At 40.2% G+C, this 13,464-nt stretch overlaps 1 protein-coding gene across 4 annotated transcripts in view; it reads left to right on the top strand.

The window, feature by feature from the left end:
- FAM13C (family with sequence similarity 13 member C) overlaps positions 1–13,464 on the top strand; it is a 229,668-nt gene that overhangs the window by 100,750 nt on the left and 115,454 nt on the right. For all 4 annotated transcript variants that reach the window (XM_073596307.1, XM_073596310.1, XM_073596309.1 and 1 more), the window contains exon 5: positions 9,909–10,021. In XM_073596307.1, coding sequence (XP_073452408.1) covers positions 9,909–10,021 — 113 coding nt within the window. The remainder of the gene's footprint in view (positions 1–9,908; positions 10,022–13,464) is intronic.

Here is a 13,464-nt window from a genome sequence, read left to right on the forward strand (position 1 = left end):
GTTACACTAGGCTACACTCTAATTAGGGTTCACACAGTTATCACTGTAATACTTTGATTAATTTATCATTGCACATCTGCACTTTGTTAATGGGTAACCATTACTATTACTATACCATAATCTGCACTTGTACTTAGCACTTTTGTAATAAGGTGTTGTAGCTTTTAAGGTTGCTCATGCCTGTTTTGTGTTTTTTGCACATATTAATTTACTCTGTTACATGGGAACACATTTCACGTTAGCAGCGCCAATTCCACTACCCATTATTGTACTTCAAGGAGAGCATTAATCATAGAAGCAGCCAAGAGCCCATGGTAACTCTGGAGGAGCTGCTGAGATCCACAACTCAGGTGGGAGAATCTGTCCACAGGATAACTATTAGTCGTGCACTTCACAAATCTGGCCTTTATGGAAGAGTGGCAAGAAGAAAGCCATATTTATAGAAAGCCATAAGAAGTCCCCTTTGCAGTTTGTGAAAAGCCATGTGGGGGACACAGCAAACATGTGGAAGAAGGTGCTCTGGTCAGATGAGAACAAAATGTAAGTTTTTGGCCTAAAAGCAAAATGCTATATGTGGAAGAAAACTAACACTGCCCATCACCCTGAACACACCATCCTCACCGTAAAACGAGGTGGTGGCAGCATCATGTTGTGGAGATGCTTTTCTTTAGCAGGGACAGGGAAGCTCGTCAGAGTTTATGGGAAGATGGATGGAGCCAAATACAGTCTGCAAAAGACTTGAGACTGGGGCAGAGGTTCACCTTCCAGCAGGACAACGACCCTAAACATACAGCCAGAGCTACAATGGAATGGTTTAGATCAAAGCATATTCATGTGTTAGAATGGCCCGGTCAAAGTCCAGACCTAAATCCAATTGAGAATCTGGGGCATGACTTGAAAATTGCTGTTCACAGATGCTCTCCGTCCAATCTGACAGAGCTTGAGCTATTTTACAAAGAAGAATGGACAAAAATGTCACTCTCCTAGATGTGCAAAGCTGGTAGAGACATACCCAAAAAGATTTGCAGCTGTAATTGCAGGAAAGGTGGTTCTACAAAGTATTAACCATTTATCATTTTCCTTTTACTTCATAATTATGTGCCACTTTGTGTTGGTCTATCGCATAAAATCCCAATGAGCGAGAGACACGCAAGGCAGTCCAAAATGCATGGCAGAGCAAAGGAGGACCTTGTTTTTGAGTCAATTGAGGCAGATATGTAGGCAGAGCAGGTTGTGAAGGAACCTACAGCAGAATGTTTCATCTGTTTTTATGTTACAAGTGGTTTGGGCAGCCTAGTTAAGTAAAGGTAAAAGGATTGAACCTATATACTGATGAATGCAAGCTCCAGTCCACAGCATACCAGCACTGGACCGTCTGTACCCAATATTGACTCTTCAGCTGCAGGAAGCACTACAGCGGATGATGGTGTACTTGCAGTTTTTGGACCACCACGTTGTAGCTGCTGAATATCAAGCTGAGACAGAGGCTGCATAATGCTGGGCTGAAATGGAAGGTTGTGTAGAGGGGAGCTGCCTGTCAGTGGCTGTCAGTACCCCTGTATGGTAAGAAATCGGTGGGGCGGAGCCAGGAGTGCCCGCAGGGGACCCAAGAAAGAGGATTGGTAATGCTCTGTGCAAAGCCATTGCATAGAGCAGGTAATCACGACATGTTTGTTAGAAAAAAAATAATAATAATAACAAAGGGTTTACAATCACTTTAATGATTTTTCAAAGCTGCACAGATTTTTAATATCTATTGGGGCCCTTTGACTGCATAGGCTTTTTTGGAAAAGGTGAACTTGGCCTTTAAAATTGTCACCAGATCCTGAGCTAGTTTCTTGTGCTTAAAGAGGAAGTAAACTCTGAAAAATGTTTTTTCTTTTACCCTTCCCTGCAAAGTAAGGTATAATGTGCTAGAGACACTTACCTTCAAAAGAAGCCTGCGTCGTCCCCGCTGCAGGCCGCATCCATCTTCCTTCTGGGGCTGTGGACTCCGGCTGTGTGACTGGCCGGCACCGCATTACATCTGCGCGGGAGCCGCCATTCATGGTGCTGACTTCTGAAGAAACGGCACGGGCGGCTTTTCCTTCAGACACAATTGGCGCAGTATACAGTAAATATCTCCTAAACGGCGCACATTTAGGATATATTTATAGTACCTACAGGTAAGCTTTATTCTGTGCTTACCTATAGGTACAAACATTAGAGGGAGGTTTACAACCTCTTTAATGGATTACAATCCAGAAATGCAAATGTTTAAGCTAAAGTCACATGCTACTGTATATTTGTTCTTTCATCTTCCTTTAATGTGTTATCGGTATGAACATCTAGTAGACAAATATGTTCAATTGCGTCACTTGGTTGCCTGTAAAACCATTTTTTTTCCTTATCTCATATTATATGCAGGTTTGTTTTCATGTGTGGTTTATACAGAGGCACATAATTTGAAAGTTGGATTTGTATATGAAAATTATGGTAGGTTAAAAGGCAAATGTTATAACATTACATCTATTTTGGTATAGTGGCCAGGATGAGTAATGTATGTATGCTATTTGCTTGAAGGTTGTCCTCACCATTGATGGATGTGTGTGTGTGTGTATATGTATGTGTGTGTGTGTGTGTTATATATATAGTATGCATATGTGTTTCCTTGATAATACTGTAACCTGAAGAAAAATACCTTTGTTGGAAGCTTAGGCGCTGCTATTCTGAAATTCTCTGTCTGTATCTAAGGCAGAGTTAGAGTTCTAGGGCAATGATTGCTGAATAGGTTGTTTCACTTTAGTCCAGGAGACGGGTGATCGCTCCTATCTCAGGCTTTGTGACTTTTATATTACCTGTTGGTTGGTTTTGGGATGCTAAACTAGCGCTACTCCCATGTATTTGAATACATTTTCATCATCTTTGCATAGCATTTCAGTAGCCCTGGACCTAAGCAGAGCTTGCTTGGGCACTGTGCGACTCTGCCCCTTGCTGCAGCATGTGGCTCTCTATTGGCGAGCAATGTGATGGGTGGTATCATAGATCAATAGTAAGTCACAATTGTCACTAAGGGGGTATCCAGTCTGTCATGCTGACTATTGCATCAATATTACTGATCTGCAACAAAGCTGCCGATCTGTACTTTTAACATTTCTCTGAACCTGCATATCATTCTGGCAGAAGGTCACTCTTGTGTACTTGATATTTAATAGAATCAGACAGCAGGACATATGCTTGTTGTAGGTATAGAGGACAATCAATCGCCACCACTACTTCCCCCTTATATTTATTCTCATTAGTAACCTAGTTAATAAATGTAAAAATGTTAAAACACTGGAATGTGAAGGAGAAAAAGAGCTAGATGGTGGTAAACGAGTCCTCATCACATCCCCCAAGTTTTGTTTTCTGCTATAATTCACTGCTTTTCCTTTGTTACCTGAAACATAGCAGCGATAAGTCCATCATTTATCAGACGGTTTTCTTATATAGTATATGTGACAAACTTTTGAAAAGTCTTTGAAACATAAAGTTTTTTTACTTTTAAATTTACGATTGAAGTTCATTGTGCTGATCCCAGTGCATTAAACGTTTTATAGTGGGAGATTTACTAAAACAGGAGCACTCAGAATCTGGTACAGCTGTGCATGGTAGCCAATCAGCTTCTAGCGTCAGCTTGTTCAATCAAGCTTTGACAATTTTGACACATTTTTGGAACCATTGGCATCAATACAGCGATTAGTGCGATTAAAAATGCAATGATTACTGTAAAAATGTCACTGGCAGTGAAGTGGTTAACATTAGGGGGCGGTGAAGGGGTTAACTGTGTTCCCTGGGAGGTGATTCTAACTGAAGGGGGAGGGACTAACTACAGGAAGTGACAGTTCGTGGTTTCTAGCTAATAGGAACACCCGATCTGTCACTTCTGTCAGAACAGGGAAGTGTGTGTTCGTGCACACTCGTCCCTGTTCTATGTCTCCAGCTCACGATTGCTTGTGGCCGGCAGGCATCGCGACCATCGGCCATGAGCATCGGCTCCCCTGCTATCCGGACCCCGCGAGCCAACGTATAGTTACGTGGTTTCGGGCAGGGGAGCCAACCTGCCGCAGTAAAACTGTGGTGGCTGGTCCGGAAGCGGTCAAACGCCACAGCCTATCTGAGTATGCTTGTGGCTGTCAAAGTCTTGCTGTGCCTCATGGGACTTGTAGTTCTGCAACAGCTGGAGGTCCGCTAATTGCATATCCTTGCCCTACATATTCTATGTATAGGGTATGCCACAGTATTGCTGTTTCCTACAGAGCAAAGGACAGCATTATTCATCATTATCTATAGTATTGTAACCAACAACAGTGCCACAATAAACAGCAACACCCAGAATTTGTCTGCATGGTCCAGTGTTTCTCAACCTTCCATCAGTCAAGGCACCCTTTAAAATGATGGCACCCCAAGACACCCCATTCTAAAATGTAAAAACGAAACTAATAGTTTTATGTAACGCAACAATTTCCACACATACAATATAGGACATCTAACATCAGAGGTAATTTATTCTTCCAAATTAAATATGCCTTTGCACACTGATACTGACTAGTATTGCAATCTTTCTCTGCTTCACTCAGCAAATGTAACCTCAGTGCTGATGGAGAGGGGCAAGGGAGGAACAAACCAGGATGCTGTGCAAAAACTCGACAAACTCTTTATCAACCAGTGATGTCATTGGTTGCTGGGATGTTGGCGGCAGGAAGGCTTAATGATGCACAAATGAAACCCTGTGACTTTGTGTAACTAATGGCACGTACACACGAGCGGAATGTCCGATAGAAAAAGTCCGACGGAGTCTTTTCATCGTATAATCCGCTCGTGTGTGGGCTTCATCGGACCTTTTTTTTTTTTTTTTTTTTTTGAAAATTCTGACGGATCTATAGAACATGTTCTAAATCTTTCCGCCGGAACCAGTTCCTATCGGGAAAACTGATTGTATGCTGTTCCGATGGACCAAAAACGACACATGCTCTGAAACAAGTCAGAGACGGAAGCTACTGGCTATTGAACGTCCTTTTTCTAGTCCCGTTGTACGTTCTGTACATCACCACGTTCTGGACGGTCAGCCTTTGGCTGGACTTTAGTTTGACCGTGTGTAGGCAAGACCGCTTGAATGGAATTCCGTTGGAGTTCCGTTGGAGAAACCTTCGTAGTTTAGTCCGGCAAAAACGGTTGTGTGTACAGGGCATAAAAGGCAGGCTTGATCCAGCTACTGGCTCGTATACAATTTTTGGGCAATTGTTGGTATTTTACCAAGGCATCCCTGAAGAAGGCACCCTGGTTGAAAAAGGCTGGCTTAATCCATTTAGCCTGTTACTAATGAGCATTGTTCTCATATAATACCCAGCTGTTTTACAGTTTGAAAAAGAAAAAACTTCCCAAACACAACGATCTACTAAAGCCAGTGGTGCCCAGCAGTATAAAACCCACATAAATAGTTTTACACTTTAGCATTTAACCCAGTGTAACTATGAACATGGTGGTTTTTTTTTTTTTCTTTCTGAGCACTCATTCCACAGGGATGAGTTTACGTTGTATGAGGAAGTGCGAAATAAGCTACAAAAATAGCACAATGTCCTATTCTAGGTTTGGGGGGGAAAAAAAAGTACAGCCACTGGGAAATGAGTCCTTACATCTAACTGATGCAATGGAAATCTCTGGATGTCATGGGCGTCCTGAAAGAATCAGAAATTGAGCACATTGCTGTTCTTGGGTCTCAAAGCATGTTAGATGACTTACTTCTTGTTGAACCTTGATAGTAAGAGTCTGAATTCAAGATCACAGAGAAACAATGGCTTAATGTGATCCCATATGAATAGACCTTTGCGTCTTCAAACATTTATAAACTATCAGTCTTCTAATGCAAAAGGGATTTATCTAATTTAGTTCCTCATTTATAAATAGGGTGGTTTTCACATTGATGCTCTCAGGGACTATGACATCACAACCTACATGTTCCCTCTAGCTATGACTCAGCAGCAGCTGCTGTGAATTGTATTGTAAAGAACAGCATTGAGGGTGACACCTACTGCAAGTTGCTTATGCATCTATAAGATGAAAGCTATTTTTAATTGAAGCTGTGGGAAACGTTATTAGATATTGTGAGCTTTATTTTAATTTGTACCAACAAAGCGCCATGCTCCAGTCATGTCCTTGAGCACATTAAACGCCTAAACAATTTTGTCCTTCTCTTCTTAAATATTTTAGTTATGTGCAGACCGGTAGGTCACTAGCACTGTGAATATCTGAACTTAATAAGGTCCGATTACTGACTTGCCTAAGAGCAATAAAAGTGCAGAAATGTATGTTTCTTAGACCTCTTTTAAATGTGCTTCAAAATATGGCTTCAGACACGCTTTTTAAAGCTCTCTGAATACCAGTCAAAGCTCCTGTCACTAAATAAAATGGTTCGCTTACAGTCCTGTTTACACCTTGCTTTTGCTTTGCTTCAAAAATGATACCCCATGTCGCTTTAGTGGTGCTTTCAAAGCATCTTCAAAACCTCCATAGAAGTCTATGGACAAAGCTTGCTTGAAGCACCTGCAGCTTTTGAGAGGCTTTAATTCAGCTTTTGTTTTGCTTTGTTTTGGAGGTATTGCAGGTATGAGATATCAACACACACTCAGGGCATCTGCCAAGCTTCATTGAAGCTTTAAAAAAAGCACCACCGAAGCACAGCAGAAGTATCAAAAACACATCACAAAAGCATGTTGAAGCGGTAGGCGCTCTAATGTGTGTTGAAGTCAAAGCAAGTATATGGGCCCTTATTAAAAAAATGATGCTTTAGACTCCCTGAATTGTGGGTCATATGTGTGAAACGCTAAATATTTGGTCACATAAATGGCATTGAATGTGTTTATTGTTCAGGTTGATTGATACTCCCCTGCAGCAGTGATCTGTTTTTTTAATCTTTTACCTTCTGAGCAATTTTTTCTTTTTTTTTTTTTTTTTTTTTGCACACATGGTAAAATATGCATTTTTGGCTAGTATTACTTAAAACCCTCAGAACATTATATGTTTTCTGAAGGCAGAGGTGTTGTAGAACAAAAAGACGCTGCAATTTTTTATGTCGTTCAAAACTTGCACAGATATTTATAAAATCTATATTTTCAGAAAAATACAAAAAAAAATGAATTGTGTTGCACACATACACCATTTAATACCATTTTTCGCAATAAAAGATGAGACTGTGTAGACTAAATATAGTGCCTTGAAAAAGTATTCACACCCCTATGAAATTTTCCACATTTTCTCATGTTACAACCAAAACATAAATGTATTTAATCAGGATTTTATGTGATAGACCAACACAAAGTGGCACATAATTGTGAAGTGGAAGGAAAATGATGAATGGTTTTCAAAATTTTTTACAAATAAATATGTGAAAAGTGTGGCATGCATTTGTATTCAGTCCCCTCTGATACCCATAACTAAAATCTAGTGGAACCAATTGCCCTCAGAAGTCACCTAATTAGTAAATAGAGTCCACTTGTGTGTAATTTAATCTCAGTATAAATACAGCTGTTCTGTGAAGCCCTCAGAGGATTGTTAGAGAATCTTGGTGAACAAACCGCAGCATGAAGGCCAAGGAACGCACCAGACAGGTCAGGGATAAAGTTGTGGAGACGTTTTTAAAGCAGGGTTAGGTTCTAAAAAAATATCCCAAGCTTTGGACATCTCACAGAGCATTGTTCAATCCATCATCCCAAAATATAAAGAGTATGACACAACTGCAAACCTACCAAGACATGGCCGTCCACCTTAACTGACAGACCTGGCAAGGAGATCATTAATCAGAGAAGCAGCCAAGAGGCCCATGGTAACTCTGGAGGAGCTGCAGAGATCCACAGCTCAGGTGGGAGAATCTGTCCACAGGATAACTATTAGTCATACACTCCACAAATCTGGCCTTTATGGAAGAGTGGCAAGAAGAAAGCCATTGTTGAAAGAAAGCCATAAGACGTCCCGTTTGCAGTTTGCGAGAAGCATTGTGGGGGACACAGCAAACATGTGGAAGAAGGTGCTCTGGTCAGATGAGACAAAAATTGAAATTTTTGGCCTAAAAGCAAAACGCTATGTGTGGCAGAAAACTAACACTGCACATCACCCTGAACACACCATCCTCACCGTGAAACATGGTGGTGGCAGCATCATGTTGTGGGGATGCTTTTCTTCAGTAGGGACAGGGAAGCTGGTCAGAGTTTATAGGAAGATGGATGGAGCCAAATACAGCGCAATCTTAGAAGAAAGAGGTACATACATATGATCACCACACTTTTCACATATTTATTTGTAAAACATTTTAAAAACCATTTATAATTTTCCTCCCACTTCACAATTATTTGCCACTGTGTCTTGGTCTATTACATAAAATCCCAATAAAATACATTTACATTGTTGGTTGTAACATGACAAAATGTTAAAAAGTTTTAAGGGTATGAATACTTTTTCAAGGCACTGTACCACAGCTACAGCATTATGATCTGCATTGTTGATGAATTGTTGCTACAGGCACCATTGTTTTTAAAGTTCACACTAGTACAGCTGAGATTTGGTTTTGCAGTACAACATCGGAGTGTTTTGATGTGTTTTTGATGCGTTTTGTAGGAGCAATTCACTGATGCTCATTGTTAAGGAGCCAGCACCTGCCAGCATCCTAATAACCAGGGACTCATCTCCGTATGTAAACATGGAAGCCTGTCATTAAAAAAAAAAAAAAGTTGTGGAGGTCCCTCCACAATCCATACAGGTCTTGGGGTCTGGTGTAAGTTTTAAGGGGGACCTGACTCCTCCTTTCCTGAACCATACCAGGTCACATGCCCTCAACATGAGGTTACTTTTTCGTCAACATATGTTTTTTTTTTTTCCAATTAAAATCTATGGGGCCAAAATCATACAGTAACTGCATCGAAGTTGCATTGGACCCAAAAACGTACCGTGCTGCATTAATTTGAACCATAGCGATTAATATTATTTCTGTTGCCATGCAATTCTGTGCAACACAACTGGCCTTAAGAAATCACACTAGTGGGAACCAGGCCTAAGCTCCAATAATGAGACCTGGTGTCTGGCAGTGTTCAGTGAGTGACGGGAGCTCAGTGGATGCCTTCTCTTGACGACAGTATGTCGTCCGTTTTTAATTTAGAGCCATCTCTAGAGTTATAAATATAAATTTGTCAGATTGCCAAAACTGATTGTTGCTACAACCAAGCTGACTTTATATATGGGAGGAAAAAATCATGCAAAAATAAAAAAAAACACACAAACTGCAAAGTAAATATGATTTAATATGGGGGGAAAACAGCAACACAGTGGACATAAGAGATACTCTAGTCTGCTGTTTTTTACAATCCAATTTTATGTTACCATATTTAATTTTTATTTACACAGAAAATATAAAGAGATGTGTAAAATGATAATGCTTGAAGCTTAGCTAAGCATTTTTAAAATATATAAATAGGACTGTATAATTTTCAGAATCTAGTTATTTGTGGGAAAGCTTAGGCAGACTTGTTTAGAGAGAAGTCTGGAACAACACCTGACTCAAGACTGATTGTTAAAGCCCTGTACACTGGTTTAGTACACATTGTTCTGCTGGTTATGAATGACAGTGGTCTGGTGTCATATTCTGTCTGTATAAATGTGTTTTGTGTATTTTTTATTTTTTGTTTTGTTTGTTAGAGATGGGAAAAGCTTTCTTTTTGTTCAGGTGGTGTTCTTTCATTTTCCAGACTGTCATTTGAGCTTTTTTCTGGAGAGGATGTTTTAACTTTTTTTTTTTTTTTTCTATCTTTCATTTTAAAAGCTGCTACCCTGACATTTATCTCTCTCCACTAACCCCACTGTGTACCTGTCCTTGTCTTAACTGGAGTATTTTCATCCTGCAGGAAATTGAGACTATAAGTCAATGCCTTCCTGAAATCTGGACTACAAAAGGAATGATGTCACATGAGCACAGTCCTCATGTATCTATGAGAGCAGCTGCTGATTTCCAGCCAAGGTACGTTGATTTTATTATAAGAAGTATTATATAACGGTCATAGCAACCTAACAATGCAGCTCAAGGACTGGTGATGATAAAGTGGGATGATAACTCTGTCCATGCACGTGACAAATGATTAAATAAAGTACCTGCAAGCAATCATGTACTTACAGCAAAGTGTTTTCCACTACAGGACTTTATTTGCACAGGAACTGTATTGTGGTGTTTTTACTAGTCCTATCCAGTTTATTTTTCACTTTAGCTGTATTTTAGGCTCTTTAGGCTTAGTATCTGTATTTTATTTTTGTAAAAAAGTTATAATAGATTGCATGTGTAAAAAGAGTACTGAAGGACCTTTTGAAATTTCTAGATAATTTCTATGCTTTTACTATAAAAAAAACTCTACAGTTCTACTGATTTTTAAACATTGGTTTAAAATGTTGTTCTGCATTATATTGTAGATAATATGCATTAGGAAATTGTGCAGAACTTAAAATTTGAAGATGTATAGTGTAAATGCACACCATGTAGTATCCTGTGTGCTTATAAATAATAGTGTACAATGCAAATATGCTGTATTTGGGACCTTACCTTTTTAAATGTGGTTAAAAGCCATAACACAGCTGTAGTCCTATAGTCCGAGTGCTTGCGGTGCGTTTTTTAAAGGATACATGACTCAAAAACTGCACCAAAAATGCTTAGCAGGGGCGTTTTTGAGGCACCTTTTGATGCGGTTCCCATTCACTTCAATGGGGAGAAGTGTTTTTGGAGCAGTTTTTTTTAACTCCCCAAACCATGCTGCAAGCATGCGTTTTACACCGTAACGGAAGCACACTGCCCCAGTGTGAACACATTCATAGATTTTAAAGGAAAGCATATTTCTTCAGCTTTTCAGATGCTTTTTTAAATGCCAAAGGGCTTGCAAAACTCAGTGAGAAAGCAGCCTAAGGGCACTTTCACACTGGTTCACTTCAAACCTGCCAGTAAAACGCCTATGTGTTAATGGAGAATTTTTGCACTGTTGGCGGTGCGATTTTTATAGGACATGTGACTCAAAAACTGCGCAAAAATGCTTAGTGGTGGTGCTTTTGGATGCGGTTCCCTTTCATTTAAATGGAGAGAAGCGTTTTTGGGTCATTTTTCTTTTTAGCTCTCCAAATATGCTCCAAAGATGCTGCAAGCAGGATGCTTTACACCACAACAAAAGCGCACCACCCCAGTGTGAAAACATTCAGGGACGCATTTTACTTGAGGTTTTCATGCGTTTTTTTTTTTTTTTTTTTATCTTAACACAAGTGCTTGAAAAACTCCTCAGTTTAAAAGGGCCCTAAATCACAGTGGGTTTATTTTTTTTTATTTTTATAATTACTTTTTACATTGATTGCCAGACTCTCTTATGCCAGCCTAAAAACAGATCTTTGTAGATTAAGTCAAATACAATGAAAAAAGCACAAAATGACAAATTGCATCAGTATACACCCCTTCAAGGCAGCATTTAGTATAGATGCACCTTTGGTAATAATAACAACTTTGAAGCCGGGTACACACTAACAGGTTTTTTTTTTTTTTGCGCAACCTGGAAAAAACTAACAGCTCCAGTCGGAGCCGCTGTACTAACCATGCGAGGTTAGTCCAGCGATCTCCCCACTGAGCTATTATGTTCTGACACGGGAATGCCCCCCCCCCCCACCAAGACAGTCCAATCAGCGATCTCTGCCATTGGCTGAGCATGCTGATTGGGAGTCGGTCGGCTGCTGGTTTTCCAGCATGCATGTCTGACAGGCCGGTATACACACGGACCGAATGTCGGACGTTTTTTTTTTTTTTTTTTCCATTGCACCTTCATCCAGTGGAAACATCATAAGACAGAAGATGTGTTGCTGGCTGGATCACCAGGTGAAAATGAAGGTAAAAAGCCTAAAAGGAAAAAAAAGGAAACTAATGCAGCCATCACATTTAAATTGACACTAAACAGTAATCCTAATCTCCAAAAATAATCTGTACACACCCATTACTCCTGTAATCTGTTTTCAGGAGATTTTCTTACTGTGTTTTCCTGCCTTGCCTCCTTGTAACATCCTTTCTGAACTCCCGCATCGCCTCCTTTTTCCACCTCACTTCCGTTTGTTTGGAACGAGCAATGCATATTTGTTGCCTCCATGTGCAATTTATGCACACTACAAATTCCATATATAGGTGTCCTTTTATGAAACTGAGATCAGCGGCGATCCCGAGTCTCACCGCTGATCTCAGCTCATTACCAGTTTATGAAACTGAGATAATCAGCGGAGAACATGTTCTCCGCTGATTATCTCAGCACAGTGAGAATTTGTAACTGACTTCACAGAAACGGTCAGTTTATGAAGGTGCAATCTCAGCACCTCACTGGCGATCTGTGACAGAATACTCACTTTCTGATTCTCCATTTCAGAAGTGGAGAATCAGAGTGAAAAGCATGAAACTGGCTGATATTCTGGAGAAAGCAAGAAGTCTTTTGACTTCTTTCTTTCACCAAACAGTCAGAGCACACCTTCCCCACCATTACACACCCCAAAACCAGCAGGATAGGAATTTATAGTGTATAGTGTACATATATATATATATATATATATATATATATATATATATATATATATATATATATATATATATATATATATATATATATATATATATATATATATATATATATATATATATATATATTTTTTTTTTTAGATGTTCACGTCTCTGGCTGGGTTCACACTTGTGCGATGCGTGAACCAGCGTGATTCCTGTGTGGGTTTTCACATCGCACCTACATTGACATCTGCGCACCACTGCGGGTGTCAATGTAAAGTTAATGACACCCCCAGATCATTTCACAGATCGCAGTGCGAACTATGTAATGGTGCAGGAATCGGATCGCATGGGTGTTCACACCCATGCGATCCGATTCCAGTGCGGACCAAATAAAGGGTCCTGTACCATTTTGGTGCAAATGCAATATGATTTAGGGCCAGTTCCCACTGCTGCGGTGTCCGAGATCGGATGTGATTCGCACCGCACTGCAGTGCAAAATCACATCCGATCTCTGTGCGATGCGATTTCAGCCATACAGATAGTATTGCTAAATTTGCATTGCCCTCGGACCAAACTCTTACAGGACCCTTTTTTTGGTCCACAGCAGAATCGGATCGCATGGGTGTTCACACCCATGCGATTCGATTACTGTCCGAGTTTGCAGATCGCACTGCGATATGCAAACTGATTTGGGGGTGTTGTTAACTTTTAGGCCCAGTTCACACTTGTGCGATGCCGGACATCGCACAGGCATCGCATGTTATTCGCAGCACACTGCCATTCACATTACATGCGATGTCTGTGCGGTGCGATATCAGCTGTACAGATAGTATGGCTGATATCGCACCGCATTCGGTGCAAACACGCACAGGACCCTTTTTTCCAGAATCGGATCGCAT

The sequence above is a fragment of the Aquarana catesbeiana genome, linkage group LG08, assembly GCF_042186555.1.
Source record: "Aquarana catesbeiana isolate 2022-GZ linkage group LG08, ASM4218655v1, whole genome shotgun sequence".
NCBI classification, from domain to species: Eukaryota; Metazoa; Chordata; class Amphibia; order Anura; family Ranidae; genus Aquarana; species Aquarana catesbeiana.